The 22,050-nt window shown below is 45.1% G+C and overlaps 1 protein-coding gene across 3 annotated transcripts in view; it reads left to right on the forward strand.

Moving 5' to 3' along the window:
- Positions 1-22,050, forward strand: part of MYO18B (myosin XVIIIB) — a 385,232-nt gene that overhangs the window by 48,590 nt on the left and 314,592 nt on the right. For 2 of the 3 annotated variants that reach the window (XR_014002918.1, XM_081174521.1), the window contains exons 2-8: positions 10,067-10,191; positions 10,988-11,139; positions 13,555-14,328; positions 14,823-14,889; positions 15,790-15,902; positions 16,614-16,790; positions 21,709-21,907. Coding sequence is in view for 2 of the 3 variants with exons in the window: in XM_081174521.1 (XP_081030647.1) it covers positions 10,155-10,191; positions 10,988-11,139; positions 13,555-14,328; positions 14,823-14,889; positions 15,790-15,902; positions 16,614-16,790; positions 21,709-21,907 (1,519 nt within the window). In the remaining variant the exon portion in view is untranslated. The remainder of the gene's footprint in view (positions 1-10,066; positions 10,192-10,987; positions 11,140-13,554; positions 14,329-14,822; positions 14,890-15,789; positions 15,903-16,613; positions 16,791-21,708; positions 21,908-22,050) is intronic. The other variant, XM_081174522.1, reaches the window with a different exon arrangement.

The raw sequence follows: 22,050 nt of genomic DNA on the forward strand, positions 1-22,050 counted from the left end.
CCCTCCCTATTCCCTTTTTTACAATACTCCAGATATTTTCACAGAGCTTCTTGCAAACCCACAAGCGTTATTTGCTCATCGCATATACTTTTCAAATAATCTGTAAATTTACTCCAGTCCTCAGTGAACCTGTGATCCCATAGATTTCGGATCTTTCCTGTTAATTTATCAAGTTCTGCATAATCCATGAACTTCATTCTCCATTCTTCCAGTAATTCTTCTTGTTTCCATTTTTGGGCCAGTAATATTCTTGCCGCTGTTATTGCATATTGAAAAAGTTTACAATCCTTTCTATTTATTTCATTTCCTACCATTCCTAACAAAAATGCCTCTGGTTTCTTAACAAATGTATATTTCAACATCTTTTTCAATTCATTATATATCATTTCCCAGAAGCCCTTCACCTTCTTACATTCCCACCACATATGGTAAAAAGTTCCTTCTTTTTCTTTACATTTCCAACACTTATTACACATTTTATACATTTTTGCTAACTTTACAGGGGTGATATACCACCTATATATCATTTTCATAACATTTTCCTTTATCGCAGTACAGGCCATAAATTTTAACCCTTCATTCCATAATTTTATCCATTCATTTAGCTGTATATTGTATCCAAAATCTCTGGCCCAATGTATCATAACCGATTTAACTTCTTCACCTTTAGTATACCATTCTAGCAGCAGTTTATACATCTTTGATAAAATTTTGTAATCATTATTTAGCATTTCTGTTTGAAATTTTGATTCTTTTTCAGCCATTCAGTTCTTTCTTTAACTCTTTTTACCACCAGTTGCTGCCAGAAAAGTTTTTTAACAAAATAAAAATGGAGAAGAAAAACTTACAATCCTGTTGCGCAGTTACTTTTAAAACCGAAACTAAAAAACTCCTAGCGACCCTTTTCCCACGGTCTCATCCGTTTCACCAAAAAGACTTCAAACTATATTAAACAGTATCTTTCCACTCCTCCTTTGCTCTCAATATCCTTATTATTTAAGTATATGTTCAAATATTATAAAAACAGAAGAAAAACCGCTTGCGGTAACTTACACTCCACTCTCCTGCGTTCTGCAAATTCCCTTTGCGTATAAGTTCGATTTCAGATGAAGCTGACCTCCTTTTTCTTCACTTCATCTGTTCTGAATCCTTTCCCAATTAAAATTTTCATTAAATACCTCAATTTAGGTCCAAAGTTCTTATTGGTTGAGAATCAATCGCTTTTCCGTGCAAGCCAGGGGCTGCGCTTTCGGAGGGTAGAAAATGGCTTCCCTTAGCCTGCTTCTTCACTCCGCTGTACTCTTCACCCCTTTTAAGGGCTACCTGACGGCCGGGTGGTCCGCAAAAAGGCTTTGCCGGGAACCTGGCCCCCTGGATTTTCCTCCAAGGGGGAATAGGGGGCTGTGCCGCCCTTGCAGCACCCTTTTTTCCTCCCGAAAGCTTGGAATTTCTCTCCGAGAGTATTCCCGCTTGCTTTTTGCTCCGCGATCGACCAGAAGTCGCATCACATTGCCTCTCAAAAGTGCATGTCTGGCCCTCCTAGTTCAAGAACTCCAAATAAAAACTCCATTTTTTCTGGAAAAAATGTGCAGACCCCCTCCCATCTAATTTTTTAGTAGCAACTATCCAGACTCTGCCCTTTCCACCCTGGAGATGTTGCCTTCTATAGACGAAGGGGTGTTGTGGAGCTTTTAGAGACACCAAAGCTGTTCTTCCCCAGCAGGAGTTGGCAAAGTCTGCACCACCCAATATTAGCAGCAGTGCCCCCCCTAGTGCAGGGGGGGTGTCCTTTGCCATGCCTTCCCCTCCCTGTGTGATGTACAGTAGAGTGACTTTAACACAGAGGTATGTGAGCTGCCCAGCTCTGCCAGGTGGCTGCAAGAAGGATCCGGGGAGGCCAGATTTCCAAAGCGTCAGCAGGAAAAGGTCACCCGCTTGTCTCCTGTGCTCCCCTGGGGCACATTTTTGCAGGCTGCAGGCAGAGGGGCTGCCTGAGCACCAGTGGCTGGGCAGGTGCGATGCCTTGTAACAGCCCAGAGACCTACTATTTAACTCAATTTCAATCCTGCTCTTCAGCCAAAAAAGTTTCCCAAGATGGTTTACAAATGCCACTGATAAAACAGTCCCTGCCCTTCAGCTTTTACAGTCTCGATGCAAAAGGAGAGTGGTTGGGGAGGGAGGAGGGAAGCAAAAATATTTATTAGCCGCAGAGTAATTGTGGTGATCTGCTGGAATGGGAAGATTTCTTTTTTTTTAAATAAATATTTTATTCAATTTTCAAACATAGAATAGAAAGTCACATACCAAACACATAAAATCCCTTCACCAAAGAAATAACAAACAAAAAAACATACAATTACACCAACAAACAATATAAAAAATAAAAAACATAACTGTCTATAACACTTCTTTTGTGTAACTAACTGGACTTCCTCACACCTCCCTACCCTGCATTCTCTGTGATAAAAATAACAGCAATTTATTACCTTGTTCCATTTCTTATTTTATACCTCTCAAATGTTATATTTCTAAACTAAAAGTAGTTTTTGTCAATTATTTGTAACTTAAATTAAGCATAATGTTACTTTAAGTTTCAACCTTTTCTTAGATATCACTTAATTTTCTATATCTTTCAGTCGAGTTACTGGAACCATATTTTTCCCGATCGTGCAATTTCTTAACATTCATACAATTTGTATTGTTTTTGTAGATAGTCCTTAAACTTTTTCCAATCCTCTTCCATTGTTTCTTCTCCCAAATCTCGGATTCTGCCAGTCATTTTGGCCAGTTCCATATAGTCCATCAGTTGCGTCTGCCATTCTTCCAGTGTGGGCAAATCTTGTGTCTTCCAATGTTTTGCGATGAGTATTCTTGCTGCTGTAGTTGCATACATAAAAAAAGTTCTGTCCTTCTTTAACACTTTCTGGCCAACAATGCCCAAGAGGAAGGCCTCTGGTTTCTTGGTAAAGGTATATTTGAATACCTTTTTTAACTCATTGTAGATCATTTCCCAGAAGGCCTTCACTCTTGGACAAGTCCACCAGAGGTGAAAGAATGTCCCTTCAGCCTCCTTACATTTCCAACATTTGTTATCAGACAAGTGATATATTTTTGCGAGCTTGACTGGGGTCATGTACCACCTATATATCATTTTCATAATATTTTCCTTCAAGGCATTACATGCCGTGAATTTCATTCCGGTGGTCCATAACCTTTCCCAGTCCTCAAACATGATGTTGTACCCAATATCCTGAGCCCATTTTATCATGGCTGATTTAACTGTCTCATCCTGAGTGTTCCATTTAAGCAGCAGATTATACATTCTTGAAAGTACCTTAGTCTTTGGCTCTAACAATTCTGTTTCTAATTTCGATTTTTCCACCTGGAATCCTATCTTTTTGTCCTGGAATGGGAAGATTTCAAGGACAAGAGGAGCCCAAAGTTTCTTCTCTTGCAGCAGAAGGGAAGGAGAGGCTCTGCAGACCCTCTTTCTTTCTGCCCGCTGGAGTTCTGCCCCTCCTGGATTCCTCTGACGCTGAATCTCCCGATGGCTCTCCCTCCCTCCTGCGGGCTTTGGGACCTGGCTCCTCCCCCGGACTCTCCGTTTCCCCGTGCGCTTGCACATTTGAACTTGGCGCGCGCGCCCAGCCTCCAACCTTTCTCCTGACGGTAACGTCACTCCTCTCACTGCTCCCCTCCCCTTCCAGAAGAGTGGTTTGTTCTGACCTCTCCTCCGTTCCAGCCAACGGAGCTGCTTCTCCTGACACACTGGAACTCCCCCCCCCCTCGCTACGCTCTGGAGGGGAAGCCGGCTTTGATCTCCAACTGCTGCTTCGGGATTCCCTGTTGGCTCTTTCCCCCTGATGAGTCCCCCCTGGGGCTCCTCTCCCCCTGGCTACAGGCGCCCCCTCCTGGGAATCCCCTGATTCGCTGGAAAAGCTCATGGAGTCCCTTGGGCCACAGCCCTCCTCCTCCTCGCTGTCCTCGGACTCTGCCCAATGGTCCTCCCTCTCCTGCCTCCCATGTGCCTCTGCCCCTGAACCCCCGACACCACCCTTCATCTGAGAATCACAGGGCAGTTTACAATATAAAAACACAGACATGCTTAATATAGCCCTCCCAGCTCTACAATTCTATGATTCTATAGTAACACATAAACACAATAACACTCCCCGTAAAAGCACATAGATGGTTTAATTAGCCAAAGGTCTGGGAGAAGAGAAATGTTTTTGCCGGGCACCTAAAAATATGTAATAAAGGTGCCAAGCAAGCCTCCCTGGGGAGAGCTGCTTTATTTATTAAATTACTTTAGAAATGGATTATAGCCTCCATTGATAGTCTTATGCTTCATGAATTTGTCATGGGAAGTCATTATAGAAGATATGTATTAGGAAATTATTATATTTAGATGTATTGTGTCAAAGGGTTTTTATTTATTTGTTGTATGTTTGTTTTTTTGTAGAAATTAATAAAGCAAATTATTATATATATATATATATATATATGTAGGTTTTGGTGTCTTCGGGTGTCTTCCCGTGTAAGAGTTGGGGTGTCTAGGCGACGTTTCGACGAGGTCTCACTCGTCATCTTCAGGCTGGTGCTTTCGGCTTCTTGTTACTAGAACAGAGCAGGATCTCAGTGTTTGAGTTCCTATAAATACTGTTGAGGGGGTGTGGTGTATAGCCTCCAACGTTCTGGGCAGAGAGGAAGTTCCTAGGTTAATGTGCCTTTTCTTCTTTTGTTCATTAATTACTTGAGGGATATCTTGAGTGATTACTTGAGTGATATTCTGAGTACCACTTAGGAGGGTCATTAGGTGTGGATTAGTTGCTAAAGCTTTCGTGTCTTGACCTCTTGACCTTGTAAAGAGTTTTTCTGAGAAGATGGCTGTACTGCACTTAGTTGGTAGCCTGAAGATGACGAGTGAGACCTCGTCGAAACGTCGCCTAGACACCCCAACTCTTACACGGGAAGACACCCGAAGACACCAAAACCTACATTCCTGTACCCGTGAAAATCTACAAAAGCAAATTATATATATATATATATATATATATATATATATATATATATATATACACACACACACACACACACACACACACACACACACACACACACACAAACATACATATAGTGGTACCTCAGGTTAAGTACTTAATTCATTCCGGAGGTCCGTTCTTAACTTGAAACTGTTCTTAACCTGAAGCACCACTTTAGCTAATGGGGCCTCCTCCTGCTGCCGCGCCGCCGGAGCACGATTTCTGTTCTTATCCTGAAGCAAAGTTCTTAACCTGAAGCATTATTTCTGGGTTAGCGGAGTCTGTAACCTGAAGCGTATGTAACCCAAGGTACCAGTGTGTGTGTGTGTGTGTGTGTGTGTGTGTGTGTGTATTCTCTTTTAAAGCCATGTATTCTCTTTTAAAGCCATCCGCCATCCAAATTGGTAGCCACCACTGCCCAATGCCTCCTGTAGGAACGAGTTACATAGGTCGGCATTGTGCCATGTGAAGAAATCCTATCTATGCCGAATAGGGCTATATCTTTTTTTACAACCAAATGTTCCTGTAGCTTAGTTAGATGAACTTTTGCCTAAAAACAAAGGAATGAACTGTCATTTCCAAATCTTTTAAAAAAGGTCACCCCAAAATTAATAAATCAATATTTGTATCTGTAACTGTATAATGTATTATGTAACGTTCATAGCATATACATGTATTATAATACAGTCATACCTCGGGTTGAAGTAGCTTCAAGTTAAGTATTTTTGGGTTGCGCTCCGCGGTGACCCAGAAGTAACAGAGTGCGTTACTTCCGGGTTTCGCTGCTCGCGCATGCACAAACACTCAAAATGACGTCACGCGCATGTGCGGTAGCGGCGAAACATGACCTGCGCACGTGCAGATGCGCTGTCGCATCTTACGTTTACTTCAGGATGCAAACGGGGCTCCAGAACGGATCCCGTTCGTATCCAGAGGTAGCACTGTACAGGAAAAACAGAGCTTGCAAATTTTCTAATATTTATACAGTGGTACCTCAGGTTAAGTACTTAATTCGTTCCGGAGGTCTGTTCTTAACCTGAAACTGTTCTTAACCTGAAGCACCACTTTAGCTAATGGGGCGTCCCGCTGCTGCTGCGCCACCGGAGCATGATGTCTGTTCTCATCCTGAAGCAAAATTCTTAACCCGAGGTACTATTTCTGGGTTAGCGGAGTCTGTAACATGAAGTGTATGTAACCTGAAGCATGTGTAACCTGAGGTGCCACTGTACAATATTTTGTACATTGTACATCACTTCTCATTGCTTAGAATAAATCTTTGTTTATGCTGCAAGCACCATAAAGTTCCCCCATCACTTTGATTGTGTGATGTGCACTTATTACTTCTGAATATCTGGAATACGGATGGCTCCTGCTTCCAGGATTCTCCAATACAGTTTTAGGAGTTCAAGGTGGAAGCTACACACATAAAAAATGCTGTGAAAATGCTTTAAAAAAAAAATTCAAATACATTGAATTTGGGATAGCTCACTGTTGCCATCTTGGGTCACATTTATATTTTGCACTACACAACACATTTAAAAAGTTTTATTTGCAGCTGTATAGCTGAGTCCCCAGACGCCTGTAAAAGTTCTAAATAGTTCCATAAAGTTTTTTAAAGTGCTATTACTTATGATTAGTCTCAGGGGACTGTCATCGGAACAGGGGAGAGGGGTAGGGAAATACAGAAAGCCTCCAACGCTGCTGAGGAGCAGCTCCTCGTCAAGCGGTGGGGAAAGGGGGTAGCCAGGCGAGGGGAGGGCTCGAAGATGCGACTGAGAGCCCAAGCCCTCACCTAGCCCGGCTGGCCAGGAAACAGACATGCCGTTTCCGTTGCCCAGCTTGTGCAGAGGGGTGAAATGTACGGAGGGGAGGCGGAGATTTGGGGTGTCTAAGTTCTTATGTTGGGGGGGAAACTGGAAGGGGCCACTCCCAAATCTGCAAGTGACTAAGACGGACATGAACTTTGGGGTTCTGCGCTGTAAATAGTTTGCACCAATAAAACCTGTAAAAGACAGGTCAGAGTCCTGCCTGGTTACTCGCGAGCAACCACCACCAGCACCTGACAAGTAGCAACGTTACATATACGGTGATTCCAACTTTTCATTTCGGGGTGACCTTTTTTCAGAACTAAGAAGAATTAGTCCCTTTTACAATATTTCTAAGCAAAAGTTCATCCCGTTATGATACAGGAAAATGGGTGGGGGTTTTTTTTGGGGGGGGGAGGAGGAAGTAAAAAAGTTACAACCCTAGTCCTGACTCTTCATTGGATGTCCAACAATTCTACTGTTAGGAGAGATGGAGAAAATGTTTTCTCTATCTGCTTTCTCCATTCCATGCATAATTGTGGGATGTAAAAATGCAGTCAAGCACAACATTTCTACAGTGGACATTTTAGGGGATGTTTTGTCCCACTCAGGAGAAGACTTCCTATTTCCTCCTGAGCTGGGACAGACTTGAGGAGGGTGAGGTCTATTGTACTAGCATGGAGGAGCCCACGGCCTCCATGATCAGATCAGTTTGTCTTCTCCATTTTGTATGTTGCTGTGTGTTTGGAGAAGTGACTGCTTAGTCGCAGTCACTTGGGACTAACTTCTCTATGGAATAGTTCTAGTTGTTATGTAACCTAATTCTGCCTTCAGGGATATGTCTGTGAACCTGAATGAATCTGAGTAAACTACTTTTATATCAGCATTAATCAGATTCTTGTGTTTATTCCTTTTTAGAAGGGATTTTACCAGGAAGGAATCTTTAATAGTAAGACTCAGATGAGTCAGCAACAAGCTGGTTGCTGCATAATTTAAAAAGGGGGATGTTTGGAACTCTGCTAGAATATGGAACTTGCTAGCGCAAGTTAGGAAGGATATCATTAAATAATATATCCTCTCCTGCCTCCCTAATCATCCCCACAATAATTTTATAAGCTTCTATCCTGTTGTCTCTTACTTGCCTTTTCTCTAAATTAAAAAGTCCCAAACACTGCAAACTTTCCTCATATGAGAGTTGCCCCATCTCCTTTATAATTTTGTGTATGTAAAAAAATGGAAAAAGGGAGGGAAGCTCTATTTCCAAAAAGTTTATAATGGAAACTTAGAGCTGACTCTTCCCCATCCTTTATTATTTACGGAGTGAACTGAATAATGCTAAGAGGACTTGGAATTTAATTTAATTGGACGTATAATTGCTTATTTATCTTCAGTTGGACAGAAGAATGAAAGGAGTCTGCCAAGGAACTGATAAGGTTCATTACTGAGTCATCTGCAGCTTTATTTTCATCCATGAAAATCTGTTTTTTAAAAGTACATGTTGCCAGTGTGAGGGCCCTGATCCAGACTAGAACCCCAGTGAGAGGGACTCTTTACCCATCTCCCTATAGTCATAATTTGCCTGTCTTGCTTTTGGGTCTGGAAGCTGGGAATGGGTAAGACAGGAGAGCACTGTCAGTGTCCTTCTTTCAAAAACAAGGTACCGTATTTTTCTGTGTATAACATGCACCCGTGTATAAGATACAGCCACCAATCACCCACCCAATCGCCACTGCAGCAGTCAATCGCTAGCAGGCCTTGCTGCAGCCACGACTTGCCACTTACAAACTCATGCTCGCGGCTAACACTAGTCGCTCGTACCCCCTCTGCACTATCCGTGTATAAGATGTGCCCCCCATTTTTTAGATTTTTCTATAATAAAAAAACATTTTCTTATACATGGAAAAATATGGTATTTATTTGTATTTATAGCAAATGAAACATTTTTTTCATTATAAGGTTTGACACACATTATCGTGGCAGAGAGTCTTCACTATAATAATAGCATAGCATTGATATAATAAAGGGGATGCATCTTACCTGTTCAGAGCTTAGAATTTCCTATGTTCAAGTATAATGCAAACTAGGTTTACACTGTTTTCAGTATAACCTTCTCAATGTTTTTATATTGAGTTTTGGTATTCTAGTGTTCAGTGAATTTATATCAACATTCCATTGTGTCTGCAAATGGGTGGGAACAGGATAGCTCAGGATGGCGTTCGCTGCCTTGCAAGAGGCTGTTTTGCCCTGACAGGTGGCGTATAACTTTATTAACTAAATAAATGTCTGTATAGTCCTGGTTCCATTCCAAATCACAGCCTTCACCAGCTGCTGCTTTCCATGATATCCAGGTTCTTCATTTGGTAATGGGATGAATGTCTCAGCTGAGCTGCATTAAAAAAATACCTGTCTTAAGAATAAGAGAGGAGAGTGCTACTGCTAGTTTTTGTCTTGTGCATGTGTTCTCTTAATAGTCAAAGCTAATGAGTATAGATTAAAGGTTTTGCATTGAAAACAGAGAGATCAACTTTGTTGCAGTGGTGAAGTGAAGACAAATAAGGGTTGGGTTGCTTGCTTGGCTTATTTTCGTTCCCACTTGGGGTGCAAGCTGCACCCTGTGTCATCACATAGATATGTAAAAGTCTTTTATTTTTTCAGTAAAAACATATTTATTTGCCCAGGCCCGCTACCTGATCACACACACGCACGCACGCACGCACGCACGCACACATGCACGCACACACACACTTTTTGCCCTGAGCTTTCCCCATGAAAACCTGTTCTTTAAAGCTGAATCGGAACAAACATCAATTCAGGCTTGCTCTGACTGAGCTTTAAAGAGTGGGGTTTTGTGGGGAAAGCTCTGGAGCAAAAAACAAAAAGGGTGCTCAGACTGTGAGCTTTAAATCCTGAATTATGCCTGGAAAAAGCAAATGAAAAGTAAGTGTGGTCATGCTGTTTTTATAATGACTGCATAGTATTATTTTGTTTGGTTTTATATTTTACTCTGTGCTGTATTGTGACTCACATTGTACTATGACATGGGGCCATGGTAGGATGTAAAAACTGAACAATTCTGGTTCTACCCAGAGTCTCTCGCCTCACCCAAGAAAAAACAACAACCCTGTAGAGTGAATGAAATGGTTGTGTTTGCAGATGTCTGAAAAGTCTTTCTCTCTCTTTTTCTTCCTTGCACTATGTGTGTTGCTGGTCCTGAGGCAGGCCAGTGTCCTCATCTCCATAAAGCATCATTCCTTGTGTCTCATCTTTTGAAGCACCATAACCTCTGAGCCACCCTCACCACATCAGCATGGCCATCTCATCACGTCTGGCTCTGTGGGAACAAAAGGAAAGTGCCATTCCCCTACCACACTGTTAGCCCTTCTGCATGCAGAGAGATTGGAGCCTATGGCATGAGGGAGGAGCTTTGCCCTCTCCTTGAAATCTAGGCCTTTACAAACCCAATGAAAGCACTGCAAATGTCTCCTGGTTCCCTGTTGCTGTGGCTAACCCATGCCCAATACTAAATAGCTTATCACCAGCACAATTTAATTTAATTTTAGATTTTTGCTTTCCATATAGAATTCTGCTGCTTTTGGTTTCTTCTTCCGGGCTTCTCTGCTTAGAAGTCTTCTCCTGTATTTGCCGGGAGGCTGATTCTAGCCCTCCCTGCCTCCCCAGAATTGAAGGCAATTTGAAAAAGGAGATGTGCCCAGTCATCCCACATTACCTCTGGTCTAATGGGCTGGCAGGTCCTTGCATTGCTTTAAAATTTGCAACCTGTGTGCATGGGAGGAAAGAAATGGTTATGTGTGCAGCATGGAAAAGTATCCTTTTCACCATCCTTTTCCCTCTTGAACCCAAATGCCCACCTGCTGCCAAAGTTTCTTTACAGGGTTTGCATGTGCCAATTTCATCCCTGCGCTGCCACAGCTTGGTTTCCTTTGAGCATCTTTTCTGTCCTTGTAGCTCCTCTTAGGAAATCTTCAGTGAGAGCAGATTTTATTTCCCTTTTCAAAATCCTGACAGAGAAGCAGCAGATGGGTGTAATTGGCTAGTGTGGTCTGTGGCCCTTGTGGCAGAGGGTTCTGTGGAATGCCTTTGCCAACGCTGTACAATAACTCCATTTTTGCTTGTGTATACAGATTAGGGAAGAAGACCGCAGCCCGCCACCCACCTCGCCACCCCCACTTTTCTCGGTCATTCCCGGAGGCTTCATCAAGCAACTTGTGCGGGAAACAGAAAAGGAGTCCAAAGAAGCAAAATTAAAAGAGAAATTAATTTCCAAAGAAGATGTGAGTAAGAAAACAACACTGGGAATTCAAACATTCAGCTGCAGTCTCTGCACTGCTGAATCCTTGGGCCTGTCCATATTTATGCATTAGTTAGGTGATAATCTATTTTCCCCCCAAGGCAAATGGATAAATGGTAAATGAAAACAATTGAATAGATTTGGACAATTATTCCAAACCCAACACTTGAGAAGTAATACAGACTGACAATTGCTGTCTGAAATGTAAAGGTATTGGCACCTAAGGACAAAAATCAAAAGATATTGGGCCAATATTTTTATTATGCAGCCAACAGAAATGTCACAAAATGGTGTATAAGCTTTTGAGTCCCCCAAAATACTTCACCAAACTAGAAAGAAAAAAGGAAAAGGGAAAGAAAGACTGGCATCTCACACCACCCCTGGGCTGACTGCACTGGCTACCATTTAGTTTCCAATTCAAAGTGCTAGTTTGACCTATAAAGCCTTAAATGGCTCGCCTGGCACCTTTGTTAAATATCTTTAGGTGTCAGGCGAAAACATTCCCCTTTTTCCAGGCCTTTGGCTGATTAAACAATCTATGGCCTTTTAAACTGTGTGGTGTGTGTGTGTGTGTGGAGAGAAAAATGCTTGAACAGCAGCCTTTTCTTTCTCTTCCTTTCCCTCCCCACTTTGCATTTTTGCCATCTAACCTGATGAAGAATTCTGGGGAACTGCAAAGTTTGCACACTATTTTTTTTACATTTTCATTTGTCTAATAAAGGTATTGCCTTAATATGAAATTATAATGGGTTGGGAGTTACTCGTGCGTAATCCTGCTCCGTTTGAGCATTAGATTGCCTGGTTAAACCCTCTGGACTGCACAGCCCATCTCAGCGTGGCTGCCCTTAGTCACTCGTAGAATCTGTCTGTGGGCGTTTCTTAAAGCGTTGCCAACATAAGAGTTGTTTGACGCCCAATCGTCTCCGCCTCTCACTGCGCGGGAGTCTCCTGTGCAGGGTGGGCGTGGGCAGCGGGGTGCTTGGGCTCTCCTCGCTAACTTCCAACGAAGAGTCCTGGAGCCCCTGCACCTCCCTGTCCCGTTGCTCTCCTGGATCCCTGGTGTTACACTCATTCTCTTCCCCTCCTTCCCGGCTGAGTCTCCCTCTAGCGCTTGGACCTTCCCCTGCAGAATCAGAGACCCTCTCCTTCTCCCGTGCCTCTGATGGCAGTTCCCTGACAGAAATATATTCAGTTTTGCTATTGAATTAGATTTTGGCGCAATAGAGGAAATAATTACAGTAGAGTAGTGCTAACATCACATCACCTTGCATTAATTTTTAGGGGAATTAATGTCAATGGCTAAAATGTATATCCTCCCCCCCCCAGTCCAAATAGCTACTCTGGGTAGCTCACAGTGATAAAATCATAACCACCATATCAAATGATAAGTCAGCCAGTTGCTACAGTTACACTGGTTTGATGTTGAACCATCTATCAAGCCAGAGAGGCAAGCAGGATCATGCCCTACAAACCCTTTACAAGAGGGAAGCTTTTGCCAGACTTTGAGAAGGTCAGAAGGCATGCCTTAGTTTAGCCCCTGCCAATTCATGTCTTACTTTCCACTGAAACTCACAAATAAGATGTACACAAACTTTTAAAGGAGATGGCCTCCAGGTCCCTTCACACACCACCATTTTGGATGTGCATCTAAAAATGTAGAGAGAACACAATGGACCCACTATGGACATGAATTCTCAGCAGTGAACAGTGACTGGCCTCAGGGGCCTGTTAGGTGCCCACATTGGTTGGCAAATCCAGGTCTTCCCTGTGTAATGTGTGCAATACTTAATTTCTGGCAGGAGGACCCAGCTGAGTCCAAATACCAGGCTGATAATTATACAGTATACTGGAAGAATTCAGAGTGTGCTTCTTCGACAGACTGGTCCAATAAAATATGGGAATAGCACTTGTGGAAAAATTGGCACAAAATTTGAAGCATAAAGACTCCTTTGTAACTGTTTGGTATAGCTTTATACCAAACAGTATAGACACACAGTAACAAAATGAAACTAGACGGCTCCCCTCACGTTATAAAATGTCTTGGTTGGCATAAACTGAATATTGCTTTCTGTACAAATGGTTGTCTGGGATAGGAACTCACAGTATGATGCAATCTGGATGTTATTTTGGATGTATGGCCTTAACTCCATCTTCTGGACTGGTATGGGATATTTTATTATTATGTGTGCATGATGTTGTAATATGTTGTAAGAATCTAATATAACCTATTTAAAGGCAACAAACCCTACCAGACACAAATACCTTTGAAAGGCCCTTGAGATGACTATGTCTCAACTGATGCTGCTGCACTCTAGGAAACGCCCCTCTGCTTTGTTTGGAAATGGGCATGACTAACTCCTCTGGTGCTAATGTCCTTGAGTGTGTGTTTGTTTCCCAGCCTCCAGGAAAGCAGGTTGACGGGCCCGTGCAGCAGTTTGTAATCAGGGACACCAACATTTTGGAAGTGGGAGAGGACATGGCCAACAAGGGACAGCTGCTGCAAGGACAATTGAATGGTGAGAAGCATGGAGTGGAAGGTGAGTCTGAGATTCCAGAAAGGAAGCCTTTGCCTTTCAAGAGAACTGCCCAGAGGGGCCACACCCAGCAACCAGTACTGCCTGTGCCTGAATTAGCACCGGCCACTCCAAAATCAGCACCAGCAGTTCCAACACTGGACGAGGAGGTCCACTTGGATGCATCTCAGCCTCCTAAAGTTCCTGAAGCTCCAGATCAAATCAAAAGCAGCAGTGCTAAGGATCTACCTGGGTCTGGAACAGAACATGCAAAGAAGGGCCATTTACTCTGGAACAAACACTTTGAAAGCCCAGGAAAGGATAATTGGAAAATGAGGACCAAGGAAGAGGCTGTGAGCAAGCCAGGAAATAAGGCAAAATTTACAGGGAAGGGGAAAGAGCTTGGAGAAAATAAAGAAAAGGCCACAGACAGTGGGAAGCAGCAAGGAGAGCCCAAAGAGAGGCAGGTAGAAACCGAGAAAGTATTAGCAGAATTGAAGGTGGAACAGGGAGAAATGGAAGAGGAACTGTCTCGGAAGGGAGGAAAAAGAAATCAAGAATCTCCAGTAGCAGAAATGAAGGAGAAACCAGAGGAAATTAAGGAAGTGTTGGCAGGAGAAAACAAAGAAGAACTTGGAGAAAGCACAGATTCGGACAAGGTGAGGTTGATGCTGAATTCAGTGTTATGGGCCCACTTCCTAGGGTTTCAGCTGTATATCCCTTTGCTGGGGAAGGGCTTCATCCTGCACCCTTGGTGGTTTTACCTAGTGCAGAGCACTCTGCATGTGTCCTGGACAAGGCCTCCCAAAGATTCCCAACTTGTCCTTGCATGGCTATTTTTTCTTCCCTGGAATTTGGAGTTCTGTCTCAGCTATGCTGGTTTTCAAAGTGGAACCTCTGCAGTAGAAATCCCGTTTGTTTCCTCTCCTTGGTTCATTCATTCCCTCACTGAGTGAAGATTCTTTCACTGAATGTCAAATCTTCAGCCATCTCAAATCTGAGATTGCTTTGAACATTTGGACCAAATCAGGAAGGAATAACTTTGACTGTGGGAGATCCCTGACAGATGAATGAATTTGGATGAAAAGCAAAAATGATCCACAACTATTGTGCACAATTATTCCCCTTCCTCACTCTTCCTTCCTTCACCCAGGTGTACCATGATGTCTGGTATGAAACAGAGAAAGTTTGGCTGTTACAAAAAGATGGATTCATTCTTGGTAAGGTGGCCGTGGTTTTCTCCAGCCTTTACACTTTGTAGCTACGAGGGTGTGAGAATGTCAAGGTGGGAAGCTGCTCTTTGTTGGTGGTGCATGTGCTCCAGATCACAATAGTGCACATGATCATGTGTGTGAATAGGGGTGCATTACAGCAGAGGCTTCTCCTTCAATTAAAGGGATAGTGGTGGCAGAAAAGGTGTGACCAAGGAGGAACAGGAAAGAATGGCTACAGAAATGGTCCCACTGGGTGCAGAATGTGTAGAGTTGCGTGAGATTATCCACGACCTGAGGATGGCAGGAGGGGAGAGTTTAGGAGCATGGGAAACTGCTTTATACCAAGTCAGACCCTTGGTCCATCTAGCTCAGTATTCTGTACAGTGACCAGCAGTGACTCTCCAGGGTTTCAGGCATGAGCCTCTCCCAGCCCTCCCTGGATATGCCATTGGGAATTGAACTCAGGAACTTCTGCATGCAATGAAAGGCAGATGCTCTACCACTGGGCCTTGGGAGCCCCTGTGTTGAGAGACTGCCTTATACACAGCTGGTCAAACAGCTGGTCTATCTGGGTCTACACCAGCTTTCTGCAACCTGCTGTCTTCCAGAGAGCTTGAACTATAACTCCCATCAGCCCCAGCCAGCATCAGTGTGCTGGTTGGAGTTGATGGAGTTGGTGAAGGCTGGCCTTTGCTGGCTGGCAGCAGTGGCTCTCCCAGGTCAGGCAGGAGCATTTCCAGCCCAACCTGAAGACTCTGGGAACTGAACCTGAGGACTTTCTGTCTACAAGAAAGGCCCTTGGACTGCCACTGATCTGTGGCCAAGCCAAAGAGGAGAGAACAAAGAGCCTTCAAGTATTTGAAGAGTCATTTCCCTCTCACTACTCCACCCCCCCCCCTTTGGCAGCTACTGAACTGAAGCCAGATGAGGGCACTCCTGAGCTGCCTCCAGGGACAGTCCGAGTCCGAGTGGAAGCTGATGGCTCGATCATGGAGGTGGATGAAGAAAAGGTCCAGAGAGTGAGTTGTTGTGCCTCTCCCTTCCTCAAGCTTCCAGCAGAGCCCATGGCTGCAGCGAACCATCCCTACTTGGTCTAGTTCTGAGGCACCTTCCTTGCCTACTTCAGATACATGGGCTGCCTCTGGACTGGGGAGGCTTTCTCCTCAGGAGTCCCCTTGCTTTCCTCACAGTCCCTGACTTTCAGGGCTAGCCATGCTATGAAGCAGGGTAAGGTGATGGGGAGGTGCTGGGTGCCTCCAAGCAGTCTTCTTCCTAAACATGCCCTTAGGTGTGTGGTGGAGGACGGTATCCTGTTGCCCATTGTGATAGGGCAGTTTGAGGGCACATTCCACCATGCAAATGATGAGCAGAGGTTGTTTGCCACCCACCCACCCACCCTTGCCAGCTGTTTTGAATGAAGCCCAGGCAGTCTGTAGGAGAGGGGGAGCTGGTCTGAAAGAATACAGGCAGAGGAGCAGGCCGGTTCTGCCACAAAGAAAGAAGAGCATAAGAAGAGTCTGCTGGCCCTTCTAGACCAGCTTCCTGTTCTCACAGTGGCCAGCCAGATGCCCCAATGAGAAGCCCTCAAGCAGAATCTGAGCACAAGAATCCTCTCCCCTCCTAACATTGTGGGGGTGGGGGAGGGAGTGGGAGCAAACTCATGTGAACAGCAATTTCACCATGGTTGGCAGGCAGCGTTGTGTTGAGCTCTTATAACACTCATCCCCCAGACCAATCCTTCAAAATTTGACTACGCCGAAGACTTGGCCTCCCTAGTCAGCCTGAATGAGTCAAGCGTCATCCACACTCTGTACCGCCGGTACCAGTCTCAGCTGCTTTACACCCACAGTGGTCCTGATCTGATCGCCATCGAACCATCGTCTTCTGTTTCCACTTGTTCAATAAAGGTACGGGGTTGAGTCTGGGGTGGCATCGCTTAACAAGGACCTCTCTACCCAGTTGGGATAATTGCCTGGCAGAGGAGACCTGCCCTTTCCTCTGGCAACCAGTGATGTAATGACACTCAGAAATGCAGAGACCCTTCATGGTGGTCATAGCCATGCCCCCTTCTAAGATTACACAATAGTCTTATAATTACACAATCATAAAAATAATTAGAGATGCATTGCAACAATGCATTGCCTTTCAGCTAGCTCTGCTATTTTCCAGACATGCACATGGGCAAATCATTTGGAATGCTCCATTATCTCCTTTCAGAGTGACTTAAATTGCATTTTCTTCAAGTTCCATTGTACGTAACACCATTCTCGTGAAAACGTTTTCTGTGTTCTAAACACTTAGCTTTTAAGCACATGGAACAACTCCTTCTCGGTGTTCTTCTGTTGCACCTTCTCCTTGGAGCCCATCCTCAGTGGTTGACTCATCACTCTGAGCAGCACAGAGGGTGAGAAGACTTTGTCTCTATGGACAAAAAGCTCCCCTTCCATGTTGATTGGGTGGCTCTAGGGTGCTGGAGAAAGGGACCCTGATGCAGAAATAAAAGCAAGTCTTTGATCCCCTATGACCCCAGACCCCTGTACTACTGGTGGTAAATAAAACCAAGGGCTTGTGGCACCTTAAATGACAGCTTTATTCTTACTCTGTGCACCTTTATGGCACCATAAGTGACTTTTTCGTGGCTTTTGCTGCTACAGCCACAACGTTCCTCCCTGCATCTCCAGATGCTTTTATGAGGAGGGCTGTCTGAGATGCTTGGCGGAGGATGTTCTTGCACTGCTTAGCACTGGGGTGACGAAACCTTTATCAGCCTGTGGACTGCATTTCTTCAGGAGCCACCTGCCAGGGGCTGTATGCCGCTGATGAGCAGGAGCAGTGGATGTGACTTCTACACCCAGGTGACGAGGAGAGGTCAACACAAATAATTGCATAGCCCACCCTGGGCAACTGCCATACAGCAGAAATTGAGTCTTAAAAGCTGGATAATATTGGTGCAAAAGTTGGAGGCTACTTCCAATTTCTGCCAAGCTGTGACAAGATTCCAGAGGGTTGTAGACCCTCACCCAGGGCCCGTGTTCCAGTGAGAATCAAGGTGTGGCAGAGACTGTTGTACCTTTAGAAATGTGGATTAATTACATATATTCACACCTTTAATCTACATTGAGGGAGTACAGCATGGTCATCTCGAGAGGGGCTTGTTCCCCACAACAGGGCAGCACTGGAGTCAAAGCAATCTCTCCCAGGCAGCCTTCAGCCAGCCAGCCAAGATCATTCTGGCTTTTCTCAGCCATCCCAAAGGCTGTGATCTTCCAAATCACCAGTCTCTATTCAAACCTCAGGGCAACAGGGAAGGACAGTTCTCTTGCATTCCCAATGGCCCGCAAAGACCAGGCCATTGTTTCTTCAGGGCCCTAGCCTGGTGAGGTCATTTTGCTTTGATATTCCTCTGCACCTTGTATTTTCCAAATAATCAAAATCCTAACATTTATTAATTTCCAGGGTTTAGTGGGGAAACCTCTCCCCCAAACCTATAACACCATCTGGGCAGCAACACAACCAGTGGTTATCAGGTGGTGTGAAGAATGACCAGGAAGATGGATTTCTATCTGGACTAGTGAGGCCCAACTTATCTAGAGATTTAGGATCAATTTGCATGGATAGCTACTGTAAAGAGTGCCTACTTGCCTGTTGCCTACTTTCTCTGTTGTGAAATTTAGGTGGGGATTAGGGGAGTGCAATGCCCCAGTAAGAACTTCTAAGTTTTTGTTAAAGTTCTTTCAGTACAGAAACATGCTTCCCCTTCATCTGCAATCTGCCATTTTTTGGGTGGGGGGAATCAAAGGAAGGGCAAAGGTGTTTGAAGTATTGCTGTACAACTGCACTCCCTCTTAATCCACTTAGACTGAGTATGCACCAGATTTTCTACCCTTATCACCTTAAAGCACATTCTTTGCCTCAAAGAATTCTGGGCACTGCAGTTTACCCCCCCCCCCCCGAGAGACAATTGCCAGCAGCCCTCAATAAACAACAGTCCCGAAGAATTCCTGGAGGGGTGGAATGTGCTTCGAATGTGCTTTAAAACTGTAGTGTGTATGCAGCTTTAGGCCACATCCATACTAGGCATTTTTTTTTTTTTTTGCAGTTATCATACTAACGTCATTTCCAGGGACAGTCCTGTAATTACAAAAGCCATCCCAGCTTCTGATTTGATCCTGGAATGGCCCTGTTTCCCTTGCCAGTACCACCACTGCTGAGCTTGGGGAGGAGGATGTGCTGCCTCAGTGACCACTGCGAGGGAGCATCCCATTGCCTCTCTCTGCTTCTTCATGGTCACCGCTGCCTGCCTCCTCCCTTGGCTGCTGGATAGCAGGCAAAGAGGAGGAGAAGCCACAGATGCCAAGGCTCAGCCCTGATGCGCTGACTCTGAGGAGCAGGGAGAGGGCAGGGTGGGAAGAAAGCGGGAGCGGAGAGCAAAAAGTCCTTTTTTAAAAAAATGCTTTGTGCTTCTGTGTCTAATCTTGGCCCTTTCTAAGATTTCTTTATTAGTGTGTGTTTTTCTTTTTGTAAATCTACCAAATAAAATAAAATAAATAGATTAAGTGGTTCTCTCAGGATGGTAGAGGGGGTGTGCTGTGTCCCACTGGTATAGTGGTGGTGGCACTTGCTCTTCTTCTGATAGGAAATGCTCTGGGGGGGCAGAATGGGGGGTTGAGGATGGTTAGTTAGGAGTGAGGGAGAAATGTCCCTATTTTCATCTAGGAGGGTATGGAATATATTGTACATATTTCATATCACTTGCAAACAACTCCTGCTCCAGCACCTTATCTGTAAAGCTACAGTGAAATGTTTTACCATCGTTCATTTATAATTTATGGTGTTGCCAAGGATCAGGGCCCAAATAAGATTACTTCAAGGAATGACTCTGCATCTGGAGCCACCACTTGGCCCTTCCTGGTCTAGTTCAGTGTTTCCCAACCACTGTTCCGCGGCACACTAGTGTGCCGCGAGATGTTGCCTGGTGTGCCGCGAGATGTTGCCTGGAGGGAGGCGGGCGAGTCGGGCGGCGAGAGGCAGGGCGGCGGCGGCGAGGAGAGGCCACCCAGCGTGGGGCTCTCACCGTCTGCCTGCCTGGCTGCCTGCGACCTCGGCGGGCAGCGCCTCCGTCCACAGCGCCCGCCTCGCGGCTCTCATTTCCTGCCCCTGCCGAAGCTCACCCAGCCAAGCCGCGCTCTCCTTCCTGCCTCACTTTGCTGCCTCCTCCCCCCCACCCCCAAAGCTTGGAGGTTCCCCGGCAAGGGGGAGGGAAAAAATTGAAACTTACACTTTCGTGCGTCCCTCCCGGCGTGACGCTGCGCGCTGACATCACGGGGCTGTAATGGTGGTGTGCCTCGAGATTTTTTTCATCAAACAAGTGTGCCTTTGCCCAAAAAAGGTTGGGAAACACTGGTCTAGTTGACTCCCTGCTCTGAAGGACAAGGACGAGAGCATGCAAGAATCTCAGTTCTTGCCCATGGGACCTGGACTGCCAGCTGGGCACTTGCATCTCCTGCTCCTACTTCCTCTGCCACCACCCACTGACCAGACATGCTCAGCACTCTGGCTGCAACCGCGGTATTTTGGGGGGTGGCCCCTGAAAGGGCCACTCTTCCCGCCATAGGGAGGAGCCATCTCTGCTGGCTCACCTGCCTGTCCGTGCGCTTCTGCTTGGCTGCTGCATGCCAAGCAACACAGAGGGAAAGAGCAAGCAGGCGGAGGAAGGAGGGATGCGCAGCAGTGGTGGCGGGCACAGGTGGGGTGGGAGAAGTATTGAGGGGGCTGGACTCTGAGAGGAAAATTATGGGGGGGAGATAGGAAAGGTACCCCAGCCCCCTAGAGTTGGTGCCTATGAGTACAGATGGCCATGCAATCTCTGCTTAAAAGCCTCCAACGAAGCAAGAGTCCACAACCTCTTGAGAGAGACCATTTCACTGTTGAACTGCTCTTACTGTCAGATCATTCTTCCTGATGTTTAGTTGGAATCTTCTTCCAACTCCTTCCAACTCCTTCCAAAGTTGAATCCATTGGTTTCCAAACCCTTGAGCTTCTTTGTTGTCCTCCTCTGCACATATTCTAGCTTCTCAACATCCTTCTTAAATTGAGGTGCCCAGAACTGGACACAGTATTCCAAGTGTGGTCTCACCAAGGCAGACTAGAGTAGTACTGTTGCTTCCCTTGACCTGGACACTATATTTTTGTGGATGCAGCCTACAATGGAATTAGCTTTTTTTTTGGCTGCTGCATCACACTGTTGACTCATGTTAAGCTCCTTTTCACATTTATTGCTAGTAAGCCAGGTGACCCCATCTTATATTTATGCATCTGGTTCTTCCTGCCTAAGTGCAGAACCTTACATTTGTTCCTGTTGAAATTCATTTTATTAGTTTGGGCCCAGTTTTCTAATCTGTCTTCTACAGCATTAGCTTCCCCTCTCAAATTTGATGAACATCTCCTCAATTCCTTTGTCCATAAAGGAATTCTAAAGACATTAAACAACAAAGGGCCCAGGACAGAATACTGTGGCATCTTACATGTAACATTTTTCCAGGATAATGAGGAACCATTAATGGGCTCTCTTTAGGTTCAGTCAGTCAACCAGCTACAGATGCACCTATCAGTTACCTCATTCAGCCCACATTTTACCAGCTTCCTTGCAATAATTTCATAGGAAACCTTGTCAAAAACCTTACAAATCAAGATATATTATGTCCACAGCATTCCCATGGTGTACCAAGCTTGTAAAAGAAATGAGTTTTGTCAGACATGACTTGTTCTGTGCTGGGTCTTTTCTAAGTTCTCACAGGCATACTGCTTCTGTTCACCTTTTCCCAGGCATTCAAGGGCAAGCGGGATGGACTGTCCCCACACATTTTTTCCGTGGCACAGAGGGCCTACTGGCGCATGCTTATGCAACAGCAGGATCAGACCATCATGCCCTTGGGCAGGAACAATTCTGGCAAGACCACCTGCTGCCAGAACACCCTGGAATACCTAGTGGCCACTGTGGGGAGCATGGACAACCGAGTCACAGGTAAGCCTTTGCTTGAGGCAGCAGGTGATGTGCTAAGGAGGCAGGGGCCTCCATGTGCAGGACATCTTTCTCTGGGCCTCCATCATCCCTGACCACTGGCCTTGCAGACAAAGCTGCTTGGTCCAGCATCGCCTTAGAGGTTT

This window comes from Podarcis bocagei (genome assembly GCF_964188305.1).
Source record: "Podarcis bocagei genome assembly, chromosome: 16".
In the NCBI taxonomy this organism is placed as follows: domain Eukaryota; kingdom Metazoa; phylum Chordata; class Lepidosauria; order Squamata; family Lacertidae; genus Podarcis; species Podarcis bocagei.